At 43.5% G+C, this 18,374-nt stretch overlaps 1 protein-coding gene across 6 annotated transcripts in view; it reads left to right on the forward strand.

The window, feature by feature from the left end:
• LOC107181000 overlaps nucleotides 1-18,374 on the forward strand; it is a 266,480-nt gene that overhangs the window by 100,295 nt on the left and 147,811 nt on the right. For all 6 annotated transcript variants that reach the window (XM_042979357.1, XM_042979356.1, XM_042979361.1 and 3 more), the window contains one exon: nucleotides 481-572. In XM_042979357.1, coding sequence (XP_042835291.1) covers nucleotides 481-572 — 92 coding nt within the window. The remainder of the gene's footprint in view (nucleotides 1-480; nucleotides 573-18,374) is intronic.

Genomic DNA, 18,374 nt, shown 5'->3' on the forward strand with positions numbered 1-18,374 from the left:
GAAAAAACGTCCCCAGATATTGTGTACGCATGATATCCTTTCTATAAAGTTCAGAACAACCAACATAAGAAAAATAAATTTGAAAATAGGCAGTTAAACTATTCAAACAGAAAGCAAGAGAATGGCGATGACAGGAGGCTGGGTCAGGTGGAAGGATGGAGAAGAGAACAAGTGTACTATTTGGGTAAATGTCAGCTGTTGTGATGTGAGGATCTTAGCTTTTGTTTTGCACTGTGAATTTGTAGATGCTTATTATGATACAAAGTAACAAAACATATCTAAGTGGGTCCATGCAAGGGCTGGTGATGACTGTTTCATGGAACAGGGATCACCATTAATGCACTTCTGTACATCCAACATCCATAATAAAGAAAGCAAACACCATTTTTTACAAAGAGAAGATGAACACTAAAAACATACGATGACCTTTAAATTTCAGAACATGGGAATACTCCTTCACATTGCCCTTTGTACCACCAGGGCCATCCATGGCATGGAAACCGTTGCCCTGCTATACGACAGTGAACAAGAAACTGTTTCTGCTCTTGAGGAATTCATGTTTGGTGAAACACGTAAGTAAGTGGGTAACTCCAGCATTAACTAAGTGATAGGATAATCATGGAATACGAGAACACAGGGCAGGGGGCAGGAAACTTGCCTGCACGTGGAAGCAGTCACCCTAAAAGGCTGTAGAATCTAACTTTGGACTTCAAAGGGCAGGATATTTTAGGCAGAGAAATCCCACGTGTGAGGGGCTCGAGGTGGGACATCGGAATTGTTAAAAGTTGTTCCATTTGACTGAAGCAGAGAAATGGGGGAGGGCTGGCGGGGAAGAAGGGAGATGGGGCTGGGGAAGTTGACAGGGGACCTCATCATGCGGGGCCTTGTAAGCTATACAACAAACTAGGGACCTCATCTCAAGAGCTACCGGAAACAATTGAAGAGTTTAAGCCAGAGAGTGAAAAGATTAGATTTTGTGCCTCATCAACAGCAGGACGGGAGGCAGAAAGGATCAGTGAGAGCGAGCAGAGGCTGAGGCATGAGGTGGGGCATGGTGGTGGTTGGAAGAAATGACAGGGAGAAGTAGCCCACTTGGGGATTTATTGAGGAGGTACAAGAAGGAAGACTCTAGGATGACGTGCAGAAAGGGACCAAGTAAGAATCATTTGGGCAAGAATCGTTTTGACTTTGGGTAGCTGGGGAGGTGGTCGCACAGATGCCGAGACCTGAGAAAATGTGAGGAAGCACGTGCACATCTTGCCCAGTGCATTGGTGCACAGCGTCTCCCAAGCCTTCTCAGATGAAACTTACTTTCCTCCGACAAAATATGGCTCTCGAGTTCTAGAAATGACAGAGATCCTCTCGTTCGCAAACCCCTGGACTGAGTTGTTAAAAGGTGCTGTCTCAAGGTACCATAGGAGGAACCTTTAAATGAAGGTTCCCCAAATCCATGACCTGACCTTATGAAAGTGGCTTCACTTTATTTTGTGATTCTTGGATTAGTTACTTGCGCAGCCTAAGGTTTAGGAGTATTGCTAAATATTTGTGCCACTGACCTCCAGTTTATAAAATGAGGTCACAGTGCCTTTGAGATTATTTTCCTTCTATTTAAAAGCAACATAATTACCTAAGCATGGCTATACTGGGCAGCGGCTAAATAATAAAACCTTTTGCTTCAGGCATAACATACAACAACTGCACATATTGTTTCCTTTCATATGGTGAGCCATAAATATGTGAAGGAAGCGGCATTAATTTCCTATAGAGTGATTTGCCAAGGTGAAATGTTCTGATCAGTGGTAAAATAGCCATGCTTGGACCTATGTCTTATAACAGTCCTGTGATATGGCCAGTTCTGTGGTCATTTTTATAGCCAATACCCCCAGAAACCTTTAAAGCAAGACAGCCATAGGAGTGATGCATTGCCAGACTGCAAGAAATATTGGCCTATTACGTCCAGCTCAGTTCCTGAAGGGTTACTATTAATATTTGGCTTTGGGGAGAGGAGTTAATAAAAATCCATGTTCATGGTACTTTATATACCCAAGGGCAGGCAGAGGGAAGGCTAAGGGAAGTAAAAATAGTTTACATAGCACATAATAGGGATCATGAATATTAGTTACCAGTTCTAACACTGCCAATGTGTGGGTTTATGTGGATGGTAATATAGCTTAGTAGTTAGCAAAATGGATGTGGGTGTCCAAGAGACTGAAGTCAAATCCTAGAGTTGTCAATTAGGAAGCAATGTGACTGAACAAATAATTTAAATTCTAAATCTCAGTTTCTTCATTGATATGATGGGACAACATGCAGCTTCTGTGGCTTTGATGAATTAACACATGCAAAGAATCTAGATCAGTACTTGCTGTATCATAAGTATTCAACAAATGGAGATAATGTAACTAAAGCAACATAAATGTATACTAATGATCCAGAGCTGATTAGTGTCTGAGATTAGACCTAGATGCCTAGAATAACCAAACCATTATAAAACACTTAAATTTGTGGATCATTGAGTTTTTAACATGGTCTACAGGAAACATAATATCATATTCCACTGACTCTAAGATGTGCATTTTTAAATATTTAAATGAGGGGCATTGGCTTTGCCTGCACATACGTATCAAAGTTTGGAAAAAAGAGGATGGTAGTTTGGTAGAAAAATCCAGACCCAATAATGGAGCATTCTTTTAAGAAAGGTGACATCACCGGGGCGCTTAGGCAGCTCAGTTGGTTGAGTGTTTGACTCTTGATTTTGGCTTAGGTCATGATCTCAGGGTTGTGGGATTGAGCCCAGCATTGGGCTCCGTGGTGGGCACAGAGCCTAGCTGAGATTCTCATTCTCCCCCGTTGCCTGTTCTTCCCCTGCTTGTGTGCATGTGTGCATGCATTCTCTTACCTTCTCTCTCAAAAAAAAAAAAAAAAAAAAGGAAAAGAAAAGAAATGCTACATCATCGATCCTCTCATTGACACGGAATATGACAATGTGGAGACATACAGATAGCGGTGACCTTCATCTACAAAACAGTTCAGAAGAGCCAGACTCCAAATGAGAAACTCTAGGAAACGTCTCCTTCCATTTATTTGTTTTGGCTTTCTGTTTTATATTCGTATAACAGTAACATTAGGGAAATATGTATGCCTAACGGGGTCTGTTTATTACATAGAGTGTTTTCAAATCAATATAGAGCGAAAATTGTGGCGTTAAAGCATTGTGTCATAGTTTAACTGTCAGTCTTTGTCATACAGGCACGCAAATAATGGAACACCTTACGACGGATGACAGATTGGCTTTGCTGAAATATGGTAAATAAGAAAGTATGATGAGTCCAAAGAATTTAGAATTCAAGTGAATTCTGAGTTGATAAAGGCCAACCTATCTGGATTCAAATCTTAGCTCCTGTATTTCTAGTTATGTTATCTTTGGACAAATGACCTTCCCTCCAAACCTCTGTAAAATGACAATTTTATCTAAACCATTAGGTAAATTCTACAGATTAAAAAAAATAATGTATATACGAAGCATTTAACACCGTACTGTGTAAGTACTTCAAGACGGCAATAAATGATTGATATAATTCTTATTATGATAATTAACAGTCTATCGTTCTATTTAAGAAGTCAAATTGCTTCTGGGTATTTTTCACAGCATGTAACAGAAAGCCATGTGTTATAGCTACCAATCGCTCACATTAAAAAAATTATATATATATATATATATATATATATATATATATATATATATATACTGAAATATATTAACCTAAGCTGTGAATTAACCTCCTATATTTTAGCTTAAGCACAACATAAAAACAAGTGAATGAATGTTCACCAGATTTGAAAGTTACATTTATAATGGTCTAGTTTGAAATATAATGTAAGTGCTCTACTCAAGGGTTTAAGTTGGGGTGGTCAAGAGCAGTGAAAAGACAGGTGGCCATCTTTTAGCTGAAACTCGTGAATAGGAGGAATACGTGATTGCTAATCAAAAAGCCAGGCCACATATACTAAGAATACACAGACTGAAAACATCATTATCCTCAAGAGGGGTTTCAAATGCAAGGCTAGAGCAACGGGAGACTTAAAGACAGATACCCTGAGACTAGCAATTGAACTGCTACATATATGGACAATTAAGGAAAATGCTCTAGGGTGAAGAGTAGTAGGTATTCCTTCATTTAACAGTTAATGAGATGACAGTGTGTTGTAAGATGCATACGCCTTTCTGAAGACCCTCCCTCATGGATTCTCAAACTGAAGATTCCTTTTAAAGAAAAAGTAATTGCTGTTCTCTGGTGCTGGCTTAAGTATTTTATTATAATGTTACTTAAATGTCTACGTATACAACTAGATACAAGGAATTATAATGTTCAAGAGAATCCGAAAAAATTAAAAAAGCAAAACAAAGCCAGTAAGAATTAAAATTGACTGCATTTGTTAAATGCAGCTCAAGTTGTTTTGTTGAAGCCCACTAACTGCTTGCAATTTGAGTGTGGCATTGACGGAACAAAGATTCCTTTGAGTTCAGCCTGCCAGAAACACCAAGCTGGGTGTGATGAGCCATTTTCTTGTCACTGTTCTCTATTTGAACCGCTGCAAGACTTTACCCCTCACTTGACATGCATTTATTAAGTCTGCCTGTATTCTCTTCTCATTCGCCCCTAATAAATACATGGTTGCAATGCAATCATAAACTCAACTGCAAGCAAGAACAGAGTAGTAACCTATTGCTTTGTAACATACACCACAAAACTCGGTGACTTAAAACAGCAATGACCACGTACGTCCCCTGGTTTCTTTGGGCCAGAAACCCAGGGATGGTTCAGCTGGGTAGTTCTGGCTTGGGGACTTTCATGAGGTCATAGTCAGATGGTGGCTGAGGCTGGGGCCCTCTCAAAGTCTTTATCACATGCCTGCTAGCTGGGCCGGGAAGACTTGAATAGTTGGGGTTCTCCTAGCAGTCTCTATAAAGTCCCTCCATTTGGTTGGTAAAGCATGGCAGCGTCATGAAAGCCGGATTTCTTATACGACTCAGAGCTTCTTAGGCGAATGCCCTAAGACAGTGAGCCAAATGGAAGCCATATCACCTTTCCTAACCTCTGCTTGGAAGTCATGCAAGGTCGTCTTGCCTCACATCATTCCTTAGAAGCAAAGTCACTAAAGCCTGCCTGCATTCAAGGGAAGGAAAATTAGATCCCACCTACTGAAGGGAAGGGTGATAGAGGATTTGAAATATATTTTAAAACCTCCAGATATTGAAATCACATGACCACATTCAGTTTTTTTTTTAAATGTATTTATGTATTTTGAGAGAGAGAGAGAGAGTAAGTACAAGCTGGTGAAAGGCAGAGAGAGAGGGAGAGAGTCCCAAGCAGGCTCCTCACTGTCAGTACAGACCCTGACACGGGGCTCCAATACACGAACCGTGAGATCATGACCTGAGCTAAATCAAGAGTCGGATGCTCAACACCCAGGCACCCCAGCCACATTCAGTTTTTCAATGTTTATCTACATGACTCAGCATATGCCTACAACTCTTTACAAATCTCATAGGGAATTCACAGAACCCCAAGAAAAGGTAAGCCGGCCCTCGTTGGTCTGTGAACCTCAGACTGAGAAAAATTCAGTTATGCACCAGATACAATAGCATGGAATGGAAGTTTCCTTAAATCACAGGGTAGCAGAGAAAGCACTTAAATAAGTAGGAAGAGAAGATGAACTGAAATGTGTTCGGTGAGTTGGTGGAGCTAACGAACTTGACGTATTCATGGATGACTTTATGTCTTTTTAAGTGCCTTTCCCACGTAATCTAATGATGGTTAAGTGGCACACTCCATAAATAGGGCTTCGTGTCAAGAGTGTGCCGTGTTCTTCCATTATTCAGTGAATATGGTAACACACTCTTCTAAGTATTGGGGAAATGTTAGTAAGAGCAATGCATATTCATTCCTCATGGGTATTAGGGTCTAGTGGGGAAAGACAAGCACTGAGAAGATCATTATAAATGCACTAAATGCTACAAAAGGGAAATCATAAGGTCCTATGGGAATGCTAACTTAGTCTGGGGGAGAGGACTGGAACAGAGAATAAAAGGCAAGCCAACATCCAGAGATCGAGACTGCCAGATGAACGGGAGGTGGCTGGGGAATTTCCAGGCCTTTCCTATATTTGCTTTCAACCAGGGTGCATCTCCTTCTACCACTGAAATAGATTTCCGGTCCACAAAATAATGGTCTTGATGAATATGCATATCAATTCATATTTAAGGATTATCTGGTGATCTATAAGCCCTGGGAAGGCATAACAGAAGAACAGGTATTCAAACAGCTGGAGTTTGTCCTCTGCAAACCATCTTCCCATTGAAGACCGGCCACTGTCTAGATGGTTTTCAGACTGGCTAGTAGCACATGGTTGGTTGACTCGTGCTGGGCATGCTATGCATCAGGGCTTCCCTTCCACTCACAACTGGCTTCTCCATCTCTGCAGCTGAGAAGAGTCAGAAAAAATGGCTTACCTCCCGTTGACTTCACAAGGAGCTGAGGCTGTTATCTCTGCAGCTGGCGAGCTTGGTTTTCCTTGTATTTCCACTTGTCGTGAGTAGGGCTCTCAGGACTTGAGGGATGGCTCTACCATTTTAAAAAGAAATAAGAAAGGTGAGAGAGGTGGGGCAGGACCCTTCTTGCCTCTGACAATTCAGATGCTCTGAACTTCCTCTCTGTGGGAGAGAACATTTGAACCCACACCTGGAAGGGGATGGCAAGACCTCCTCAGAGTCCTGAATGCTGGGGCAGAACGTTCTCCTCTTGTGCACTCCCTCCTCCCCCTGGGCCCCCACAACGTGTACTATGTACAGCTGACTTGATTGGCTTTCATCTGTTTCTTACATATGAGATAATACTGTTATCCCAAATGACTGACATGTGGCCTGTAATCCACCCGTGAATCTCCCATTATCTGGAGGGAAAAGAGCATGCGTGCTGGCTTTTGTGTTAAGGGTTCATATTAGAAATATTTAACAAAGGAAGGGGCTTGACTAATCAGAATGGAAACTGGCCACAGGGACAGATAATAGCCCTTTCAGTTATTGATTGTGGGGAGGTCTAGGAATCCTGAGGAAAGAGAGAGTTTCAGGATGGTTGTCATTTGCTAATCGGTGTGCATATATTTTAGAATTTTAGTAACTGGTGCATCTATAATGGTGATGTGTGTTGAATAACAAGATGTGCACTACACAAGAACTGGGGCATCAAAGCTAGATTTCAGTGTCTGGTTCTTTATCTTGCTACATGGCTTTGGGGAAGTCACTTCTCTCCCTCAGTCTCAGGTTTTCCACCAGGCTAAATGAGGTTAAAGCCTCCTTCCAGTCCTAACATTCATCTCCGCAGTTCTGTCGCTGTGGTGATCCAGGCACTGCGTTTTTTTTCTTAACACTCAACCTTGTGTGATGATGGAGAGCCTGCCCGCTCCTTGGGTCTGAATCCTGCTCAGTGATCCAGGGCAGGTTCACTAAGTTTTCTAGGTCAAATTCCTTGAACTGTAAAATGAGGATTACAATGGGACCTACCACACAAGGTTGTGTGTGATGAGGGTTCAAAGGGACGATGCAAGACGAGTATTTAGTGCTGTGTGTAGTACAGCTATACTCGATTAATGTTAGTTCTTATTCTATTTAATGGCTAGAGACGGCTGAAGAGCTACAGTGTGTTCTTTTTCATCCTTCAAATCCATCCATGAATTTCAAGGTTATATTTCAAGTCCAAGTTGCCCTAGCTCTTGAGCCCACTCCTAGTGTTAATGGCATACTGAACGTGAGGGGGGAGGTGGCATGGGGCCATGTCTTCAGAACGTGTGCCAGGCATGGCCAACGGCCCATTCTCTGATGTCTCAATCTGGTCGGCAGGACTCTGCCACGTGCCAACTTTTTCTAAGCCACGAAAAGATTTAGAGCCCGTGGTGAAGTGAGATGTTCAACAAAGGAGAATTCTTCCTTTTGTTGAAGTTTGGAATTGGTGATTCAAGGTCTCCTCATTTCAGATGTTATCTTTGTCCATAGGAGGGGGTGAAGAGGCTGCAAGATGTTGGGAAGGCTCTGGACATTACAACACCTCCCAGTTAGAATTTTCCTATTAAATTTTGATACGAATGAGGCGAACATATGGGAGAACAGGGGTGCCTCAGAATTTCTCACGTAAGTGAAAAAATGAATAAAGTGGAGGCGCCCGGGTGGCTTAGTCAGTTGAGCATCCAACTTCAGCTCAGGTCGTGATCTCATGGTTCCTGAGTTCGAGCCCCACGTTGGGTTCTGTGCTGATAGCTCAGAGCCTGAAACCTGCTTCGGATTCTGTCTCCCTCTCTCTCTCTGCCTCTCCCCTGCTCACATGTGTTTGGAAGGATATCTACATATCTCTATATATGTATATAAATATATATCTCTATGTACCTGTGTGTGTGTGTGTATACAGTTGGTTATAAGGTGGTTGAAACCCTGAGAATTTAGTGGCCCATTTCCTTGAAGGATCCAGGAAATGGGTTGACTTTAGGCTTGGGTGGTTCAAGTTAGTCAAATATGTTTACCAGGACTGTTCTTTCTCCATCTCTCAGCTCAGTTTTCTTCTATTTTGGCTTTCTTTCCTTTTCTTTTTTTCTTTTTTTTAGTTTATTTATGTTGAGAGAGAGAGACATAGCATGAGTGGGGGAGGGGCAGAGAGAGAAAGGGAGAGAGAGAATCCCAAGCAGGTTCTGTGCTGCCAGTGCAGAGCTCGACTCTCATGAAACTGTGAGATCATGATCTGAGCTGAAACCAAGAGTCAGATGCTTAACCAACTGAGCCAACCAGGCGTCCCTACTTTGACTTTATTTTCAAGGATATTTTTCCCAAGTAGGGGCTATGAAGTCTACTCGTAATCACAAGGCTTGCCTTTTACCCATTTCTCAACCCTAGCAAGAAAAGAACACTTCTTTCCAAATCAAGCAGCAAAATCTCAGGTGGGATTCTCATGGGCCCGGCTGGAGTTACACGTCTCTCACTGAATTCCTCTGAGGCCAAGGGGAAACGCTATCTGGCTGTGCCCAGGCCGCAGACCATCCCTTCAAGCCAAAAGGAAGTATTAAAATCAAACTTCACACACCAACAATAAGGGGAGGGTTGGGTGCCCCAAAGAAAATTAGACTGTTTTCCCCCCCAAAGAAGGCAGTAAAACCAACAGATCCCGTTACAAGCAAGAATTCAGAATGAAAAAAGTCATCAATGCCCACGTGCCCACAGACACGTTTATCTGGAAACTTTCGTGAAACAGCTGGAAAAATGAGCTGTCAATCTTGACGAATTATTTAGCTGTTCCCTTTTCTTCAGCAAAGTCCTGAAGGTTCATTCGTCCAGCAGTCCTCACCCTTTGGAGCCTTGACCCTCAGCCTAGGAGCTGAGGGCAGGGAAAGAGCAAGACCCCCCTCCCCCCAGAACTCAGGTCTGGCTGAGAGCCAGAATATTCCACCACTTTGTTACACTGCTCTCCTACACTGATTTCTGTATTCCACCATTCTTCTCAAATAAAGCTCGGACCTGCTTCTTTCCCTTCGAATGCTGCGGGCTCTGTCTCCCAAGTTCTGTCGCTGGAAGGCGTATTATGAAATGGGATGTACCATCAGAGACAGAGGTAAGAAATCTGAACCGCATGGCCTCACATAAACCCACAAGGTCTCTGTTAGGGGCTCCTTCCCCTTTCAACAGGTGTAAGGACAAAGGGCCCATTGTCCTTAGGAGCCTATAGGATAAATAGAAAGAACATGTCCTTGCTGGTTAGTCCGCTGGCGATAAAGAGTATTGTTTTATCTCCTGCCATCTCCACGGTTCCATGGGATGAGTTCTATTGTGGCACAAAGTCCGCTTTGTCTTTCCAACCCAGTGAGACGTTTAAATTGACCTTTCGTATATTCCTTGGTTGTCACAACCTGAGCACTGAGTTGGTATTATGTATTGAGAGGATTATCAATTTCTTTTTTCTCCAAGGGCACTGTCATCTACAGAGATGCTATGATGCTGAAAAACAGTGTGATTCTCTTCTGGTTAAGAAAAATAAATTCATAGACTCTTTTTGGTTTCCAGAAGAACTGAACACAGACTACCGAGTTCCCATCGACTCCCTCACATTGCTTCCTCCCTCAGTCTCCCACATTACTGACATCTTGCATTACTGGGGTACATTTGCTGTCATTGGTGAGCCCATAGTAATACATTGTTATTAACTAAAATCCATAGTTTACATTACATTACTCTCTGTATCTTACAATCTTTGGGGTTTCACAAATGTATAATGACATGTATCACATTATAGTATCACGAACAATAGCTTCCCTGCCCTAAAACTCCTCCTTGCTCTGCCTATTTAGTCTTCCCTCCCCACCAACCCAGGCAACCACTGATCTTTTTACTGTCTCCACAGTTTTGCCTTCTCTAGAAAGTCATACAGTGGGAATCCTATAGTATGCAGCCTTTCCAGTTGGTGTCTTTCACCTAGCAATATGCATTTAAGGCTCCCCCGTGTCTTTCTGGGACTGGATAGCTCCTTTCTTTTCATTGGTGAACAACCTCTGCTTAATATTTAAAGCTTCTAGTGTTCGAGACCGGAATGGTTATCCCCACCCCGCCCTCCCCCACCCGCCGCAACTGGCATTTTCACATTCATTAAGATTACTAGTCATCACCTAAGTTTTAAAAAGTTTTAAAAGTGTTATTTCAGGGAGTTAAATACTATTTCAGACCAGCTTCAAGTACCTTTTGTACAGCTGGAGAAAGAAAGCAAATTCTAGTATCTCAATCACAGCCAAAGTAGCGGTGGTCTGTTCAGGCTGCGGGCAACAATGGACTTCTTGGCATTTTTACCCAGAAGAATTTATATCCATAGAATTAGTGTTTCCCTAAAATAAATGATCTCCTGGTTTTTTTTTTTTTTTTTTTTTTTTTTACTTCCAGCAACATCAGAGGCTCACCTACCTGATTCGTGATAACATTCATTTTTAAAACATGAATCCAGCATTTTTAAATTTATTTTTATTTTTTGCCTTAGACTTCCTAAATAGCACCCATCTAGTCCTTGCAAAGAACAGTGGTGGAGGAGCTCCCATTCACTTACTGCGTTTGAGAGTCATAAAAGGTACAGGCTTTCAAATTCGAGGGAGTAACGTTAGTTTCCTGGCTCTATCACTAGCTGTGTGTCTTTTAACAAGCCATCCCACCTCTCCTAGCCCCGTTTTTCTCCTTCGTAAGCTACAACTAATAATAGACTATCTCTTTTATGACTGTTATGGATATGGAAGGAGATAGTCCATGGACAGCATACAACAGTTTCAAGCACCAAAAAATGTCCTTGAACATCATCCAGTCCACATCAGGCAACGGGCCTGTGTGAAAAGGAAACGCCGAGTATCGTGTAGGTGCTCATTAAATTTTTCCTGACTGATCAAGGGGGCAAAGGGAGGGCAAATCCTTTCATGTGTGGACTCTCAGAGAGCACAGACATGTACGGCAGGAAGCTGACTTAACCGGGATCAAGCACGATGGAGGAGATAAGGTGCCCTGTGCAATCTTACATGACCGAGGACACCACTTCTAGTCCCTTTTGCCCCTCCTCCTGCTGAGACAGGTCCCCTACCTACCACTAACTCACATTCTTCTCTTCGTCACCCTTGCAAAGCCCATTTCCCGAGCAAGTGCGTGCTTTGGTAAAGTGATTAGCAGACAGCCTGGCTCCTACATTTAATGAACACTTTGTTTAGGGTGAAACACTGGGTACTGAACCATTCTCGGTCTCCCCTTCTCCTCACCCTTCCCCCTACATCTCTCAGATAAAATGATTGGCCAGCTAACAGTTATTAAGATGCATTCCTTCCACTGGTGCAAGGAATCCCAACCCCTCCAACCTAAGGGTTAACGACATACCCGGAGTGTCCTTTTTTATCTTATGCTTGCTTTTTACTCACTTTCATTCTGTGGATGAAGACTCTCTTGCCAAAGACGGGGTAAATAAACTCAGACGCATCCTGCCTCCCTCACATCTTTGTGGATCTGTAAACTGTCAGAGATACAGATGAAAATCCACTAAAGCATGCTCAGAGCAGTTACACAAAGGCCATGTAAGATCAGAGCATGAAAGCCTGATGTTAGGGGAAGCTAGCACCTAAAATGCTACCAACTTGGCTCTATGTGAAGACATGAATAAACATTGGAGATGCCAACAAATAGTGACAATCGCTGCGGTTAAGGATGGCCTCAACTGTGTAAAAAAGCAATAACGACAACGAAAACAGTTAACAGCAAAGTGTCAAAGTAGCCACGGCAGTCAGTGAGAAAGTGAGAAAGCTGAGTGGCTAAGAGCGCGCATCTGGGAACGAGCACGGACTCGAAACCTGGCTTGACCTTTCACCTTTTAACCAGGCAACCCATTTAACTGCTCCACACCCCAATTTCCCCATGTGCAAAATGGGATCAATCGGCATCCACCTCTGAGGATTATTTTTTGAAGCCCTAAAGAGGTAAAATATATAAGGTGCTTGGCTCAGGCAGACTTTCAATGAGACTCAGCTCTTATTTTTGTTATGTTAATGAGGACTGCAGGCCAAGGGACACGTAACATGCAGCAGTGTCCCAATTTTACCACCATAAGCCTTTTATTCCAGGACATCTTTGGAGGTTAATGTTCTACAGAAAACAATTTGGGAAATGCTGCCTTAAATAAATAAAACCTGAGACTTTGGGGGTGGGCAGTATGGCTGTTTGTCTTAGATATCCTCACTAGCAAGTTAAAAGTTTCAAAATCATGTTTGTGGTTGTTTCTATCACATTTGGGGCATCAGGTTTTAGGTCAGGATCCTCAATGCTGTCCGCATTTCTGTGGAAAATCAGATTTCATTTACATCATTCCTACTTACAGCAACTTTTCTGGGACCCAAATACAAACAAGGACTGCCTACACAAATTGGCTATGAGATTTGCAAAGCAAAATCTGCCTTTTGACCTATATCCTGGAAGCAGCTCTCTGCCTACCCCATCCTGCCCCAGGTCAGAAATCCCCCTTGTGTTCCATGAGCACAGAAGCCATCACCTACCCCGTGGGGGGAGGTACGAGGAGCCTGGAAGAAGCATCTTCAGCCTCTCTGGAGAAAGATAAACTGCGTGCAAGGTTATGGGTATTTTATGATCTGTTATAGATGGATAACCCAAGGTGCAGGCTTGCAGCTTGAATTTTTTTTTCCTTTAAAGCAAGGAAGCTTAGCAGTTAAACTCATTTTCCATAACTCCCAAAGTGGTTTTGCAATAAATCTGTGAATTTAATCAGCCTCCTCTGTTGAGGCAATCTTGCCTAATTGGGTTCTTGTGAAGAATAATAGACATGATGACAAAAATACTTCATCTCTGCAAGGGAAGCCAGAGTCTCATCAATAATACCGATAATAAAGCTCCCATTCCCCCAACAAAACGGAGCATAGGGCTCACCTGTCTCAGGTACTGTGTGCTTTTTAGACCATCACTCTCTTTCTCCTCCTACCTGGCCAACAGCAAGAAAGTAAAAATCCCAAAATGAAAAATGACCGTTGCCATGGGCTTTAGCCAGTAACTAGGTCGACTCCTAAGTAGGCTTCTAGAAATTTTCTAGAAAATTACAACAGAGAAGTGGGGAATTGCCTCTGAAATGAAACTAAAGATGGAACACAGAATCCCAACAACACGATTTTGTTTTGTTTCTCTGGTCGGCGATTCCTACTCCTCTCTCCCAATCCTGGGAGTAATGGTGGGGTCTGGAAGGGCCCCTGCCAGGAATGTAACACACACAGCTGTTGGCCGTCAGCTGGCAAACCAACCTAGTGACAAAATCGGCCACTGGAGCTAGATGCCACATGTTTTCCGATGACCGGCCAGACAGGACCTCCAGATCTAGCTGGGATCTGTCCTACACAGGTTGGGGGCTGAAAAAGGAAGATCCTAATATAGGAGGCAGGCCTGGCAGGGTTGCTCACCCCTGTGGAAGGGGGTGAGGAGCAACGGCAAACACAACCTAGGTTTTTCCATCCTGGAGTATGAGAGAAGCAAAGCGTGATAATTGAAATTAGAAATGGAGGGAAAGGCATAATTTCACAAGGATGTCATCTGCCACGGCCTTCCCAATGAGCTCAGCATTCCAGCACCCTCCTCACTCTTTGCGTGGGAGAACATTCCTGACTTGTCCCCCCCCCCCCCCGCCCCCACCGTCCCTGCTCATGGCCCTCGGGGGTCAGTAGATCACGTAGGTGATAAACACAGGAACTCACCTGTGGTCAGCAGACACAGCGCCAAAACTGCAGGAAGAGAAGTAAAAAATGCCACCTTCCCCGCGAACTGGACACAAATGCTTACTCGCACAACAAAAGATGTAGCGCGCTTGGTCTCCTCTAGCTTCAGGCCTTCACTAGCACATGAGTAAGGGCACTGAGGGGGCACAGATGCAATAAAATCCCAGGTTTCCTCGTTTGAGCCCTGAGTTGTGGTTTCTCTGCTTCCTCCCACTGGACGGCTTCAGTATGAATTGCTCCCAAAACCAACAGTAAAATTTAACCACCACTCCTTGCAGGAAAAGAAGAAATCCTCATCTCTTCAGAGAATTTACTTTTGGTGCAAGTCTTGCTGCCTTTGGCTTGTGTCTCAAATACACGCAGGCGTGCCCACGCGCGCGCGCACACACACACACACGCGCGCGCGCACACACACACGCACACACACACACACAGCTGTGGGGGTTTCCAGATGATCCTTCTAAGTAGATCAGGGCTCTAACAATGTGTTGTCCCTGGACAAGAAGGGTACGAATGGCGTTAGAACTCATTACAAATGCAAATTCATGGTCTCACACAGCCCTGCTGAATTGAAAGATCTGAGGATTGGGCCCAGCATTCTGTGTTTTTTAAACAAGCCTTTAGGGGCGCCTGGGTGGCTCAGTCGCTTAAGCGTCCGACTTCGGCTCAGGTCATGATTTCACGGTCTGTGAGTTTGAGCCCCGCGTCGGGCTCTGTGCTGATTGCTCAGAGCCTGGAGCCCATTTCAGATTCTGTGTCTCCCTCTCTCTCTGCCCCTCCCCTGTTCATGCTCTGTCTCTCTCTCTCTCTCAAAAATAAATAAACATTAAAAAAAAATTAAAAAAAATAAACAAGCCTTTAAGTGATTCTAATGCGCCCTTAATTTTGAGAACTCCTTCTATAGGCTGATCATTTGTCCAGAATTCCTTACAATTTTATGCCTGTATATTTGCTCCTTCTGTCTGCCCCAGGTGGCATGCTTCTTTCTCTTCTGCTTGGCAGGCTCCTGTTCAGTCTTTAATGCCCTTTAAGAAATACCCTCTTCTATTTGTAAATATTCCCCCACCATTCTGTCTATCCAAGCAGAATTAATTGTCCCTGATTTGTTTTTTGACAATATATCATATCATATCATATCATATCATATCATACCATATTACAATCATCATGTATCTGTTTTCCACACCAGGCTGAGAGGGCAGGAAAATGTCTAATTCAGCAAATGCCTTATACAACATATCATGGGCCTATTATTATGTTAGCTCTGGTGATGCCAAAATAAAATAATAAAAATATTAACTAAAAAGTAGGTCATTGCCTCGTTTGCCTAATTCATTATTGCATGCCAAATAAGGTTTCAAATCCCTGGCATATGCTAGCTGTGTAACTTTAGGCAAGGTACTTAACCTCTTTAAACCTCATTTATAGTAAGAAAAATGCCAAGAGTATATACCTTACTGTTTATGGGATGAATAAATTAGCAATATGTGGACAGGGCTTCGTACAGTACCTGGCCAGGGAAAGCACTGAGTGTATGTTAGTTATTGTTGCTGATGATAGTAATATTAATATCATTGTCGTCCTCAACATCAAAACACTAGCAACTTGCATTGTGCCTGGTACAGAGGATGTAGGCATACATGTGAACATTTTTAAAAGATCAGGGTTCTAGGCTTATCTACTTTGCTTGCTGGGTCACTTGACACGAACGTAAAAAATGCAACTTTACCTAAAATGTTTCCTCAGGGGCGGCTGAGTGGCTCAGTCAGGTGAGCCTCCGACTCTAGATTTCGGCTCAGATCATGATCTCACAGTTAGTGAGATCGAGCCCCGAGTGGGGTTCTGTGCTGACAGCATGGAGCCTGTTTGAGATTCTCTTTCTCCTCTCTCTCTCTAAAAATAAATAAACTTAAAAAATGTTTCCAAAGATAGGCAAGAAGGTGCAGAGAACATTTACGTTGCCTCCCTAAGTTGCCCAGTGTAAGGACTGATGAATACAGAGAATCCTGCTGGAGACTAAGAGGCTGAATTGAAAGCCAAGGGCAGTTGGTCAGCCATGCACGTCATCCGTATGTTATTTCTGATGCTCGCTGACTTAGCATCACTTGCGATGGTACCTCACTCAAAGCATTTCTGTAGACCCCACCCCCCGGTTGTTTTACTGCACACGATGCCCCCCTCCACTCACACCACTGTCTGGTTCTCAGACGTGATTTCACATGAGAATCACTTGGGAAGCGTCCAAAACAAAATCCTGGTGCCTGCATCTAGCTCCCAAAGACTCAGATTGAACTGATATGAGATATGGCCTGGGCACTGAGACTCCCAGGTGATTCCCGCGGGCAGCCAGAGTTTCTCCCTGCTGTGTCCCCAAACTTACAAGGAAGGTAAATGGTGGCTCACGATGAGTGGTTAAGTAACTACAAAGGTCTTACCATTTTTCATAGAATGGAAGTGTGATGAGCATACTGCTGGTGGGGGGAGGGTGAGGACAGTAAATCACAAAGCATCGATAGAAATGCTTTGACTCTTAAATTCCTCACAAGGGAAGGGAAACAAAAATAATATAAAAACAGGGAGGGGGACAAAGCAGAAGAGACTCATAAATATGGAGGACAAACAGAGGGTTACCGGAGGGGGTGTGGGAGGGGGGATAGGCTAAATGGGTCAGGGGCATGAAGGAATCTACTCCTGAAATCATTGTTGCACTAGATGCTAACTAATTTGGATGTGAATTTTAAAACATAAAAAATAAATTTAAAAAAATGCTTTGAGTGGGTTACCATTCAAAGTGATGCTAAGTCAGCGAGCACAGGAATAGCAGAACGGCCCTTATCTTTCAGCTTAGCCCCTTGGCCTCCGCAGCTAACCCCTCGTGACTTCACCCTGGGCAACCCAACGTCATCTATCAACAGAGTCCCACCAGCCTGTAGGAGGATAACAGTCACATCAGCCTAGACTTTCAGCCAGTGAAACGCCCAACAGACACCTTGAGGCCGCTTTCTCTCTCCTACAATTTAGAGATTGTCTTATGTGCCAAGAGCTCTGTGGATTAAGACCCCTTTCCCTGACACTCCATCAATCTCCAAGTGTTTCCCTCTCCTCAACCTTGCTTCCTTGATAAATAGCCCAAGTATGATGACAAGGGGGTGGCTACTTGGGACAGGGTCCCAGTGCCACCAGAGCCAGGCTCAAAGCTCTGACTGAGAGCCATGTTAATCCTCTTCTCAAAGTCCAGTTAGGACCAATAAGGAAGGGTCTACATGGCAGAAAGCATTCGTTTTAAAAGTAATTGTGGAAGAGGCACTAATGACTTTCAAAAGGTGAATATGGGGTGCGTGGGTGGCTCCGTCGGTTAAGCAGCTGACTCTTTATTTTTATGTCATTTTTTTAAGTTGATTTACTTATTTTCAGAGACAGAGACTGTGAAAGTGGGGGAGGGGCAGAGAGAGAGGGAAACGGAGGACCCTAGGTGGGCTTTGCGCTGTGGGTGTGGAGCCCGGTGCGGGGGTTGAATTCACGAAACTGAAATCGTGACCTGAGCCGAAAGCAAGAGTCAGACACTTAATGACTGAGCCACCCAGGCGCCCCAACTCTCTAACTCTTGATGTTGACGTCTACTTTATCATAAAATGCAAGCGTGATGAGCGTACTGCTGGCGGGGGGAGGGTGAGGACAGTAAACCACAAAGCATCTATAGAAATGCTTTGAGTGGGTTACCATCCAACTCTCGATGTTGGCTCAGGTCATGATCTCATGGTTCGTGGGTTTGAGCACCACGTTGGGCTCTGCACTGACAGTGAGGAGCCTGCTTGGGATTCGCTCTCTCTCTCTCTCTCTCTCTCTCTCCCCGCCCCTCTCCCTCTCCCAATCACACGCACACACACACACTCAAAATAAATAAACTTCAGAAAAATAAGCAAAAGGCAAATGACGTTAAAATAGCTAAAGGGAAAAAATGAAATAAACAAGCCCACCATATACTTTATGTTCAAAAGAGAATTCCTTGGACTCATGATTTGAACAACTTACAGCTGTTTGGAGAGCCACGT

This window comes from Panthera tigris, chromosome A2 (assembly GCF_018350195.1).
Source record: "Panthera tigris isolate Pti1 chromosome A2, P.tigris_Pti1_mat1.1, whole genome shotgun sequence".
In the NCBI taxonomy this organism is placed as follows: Eukaryota; Metazoa; Chordata; class Mammalia; order Carnivora; family Felidae; genus Panthera; species Panthera tigris.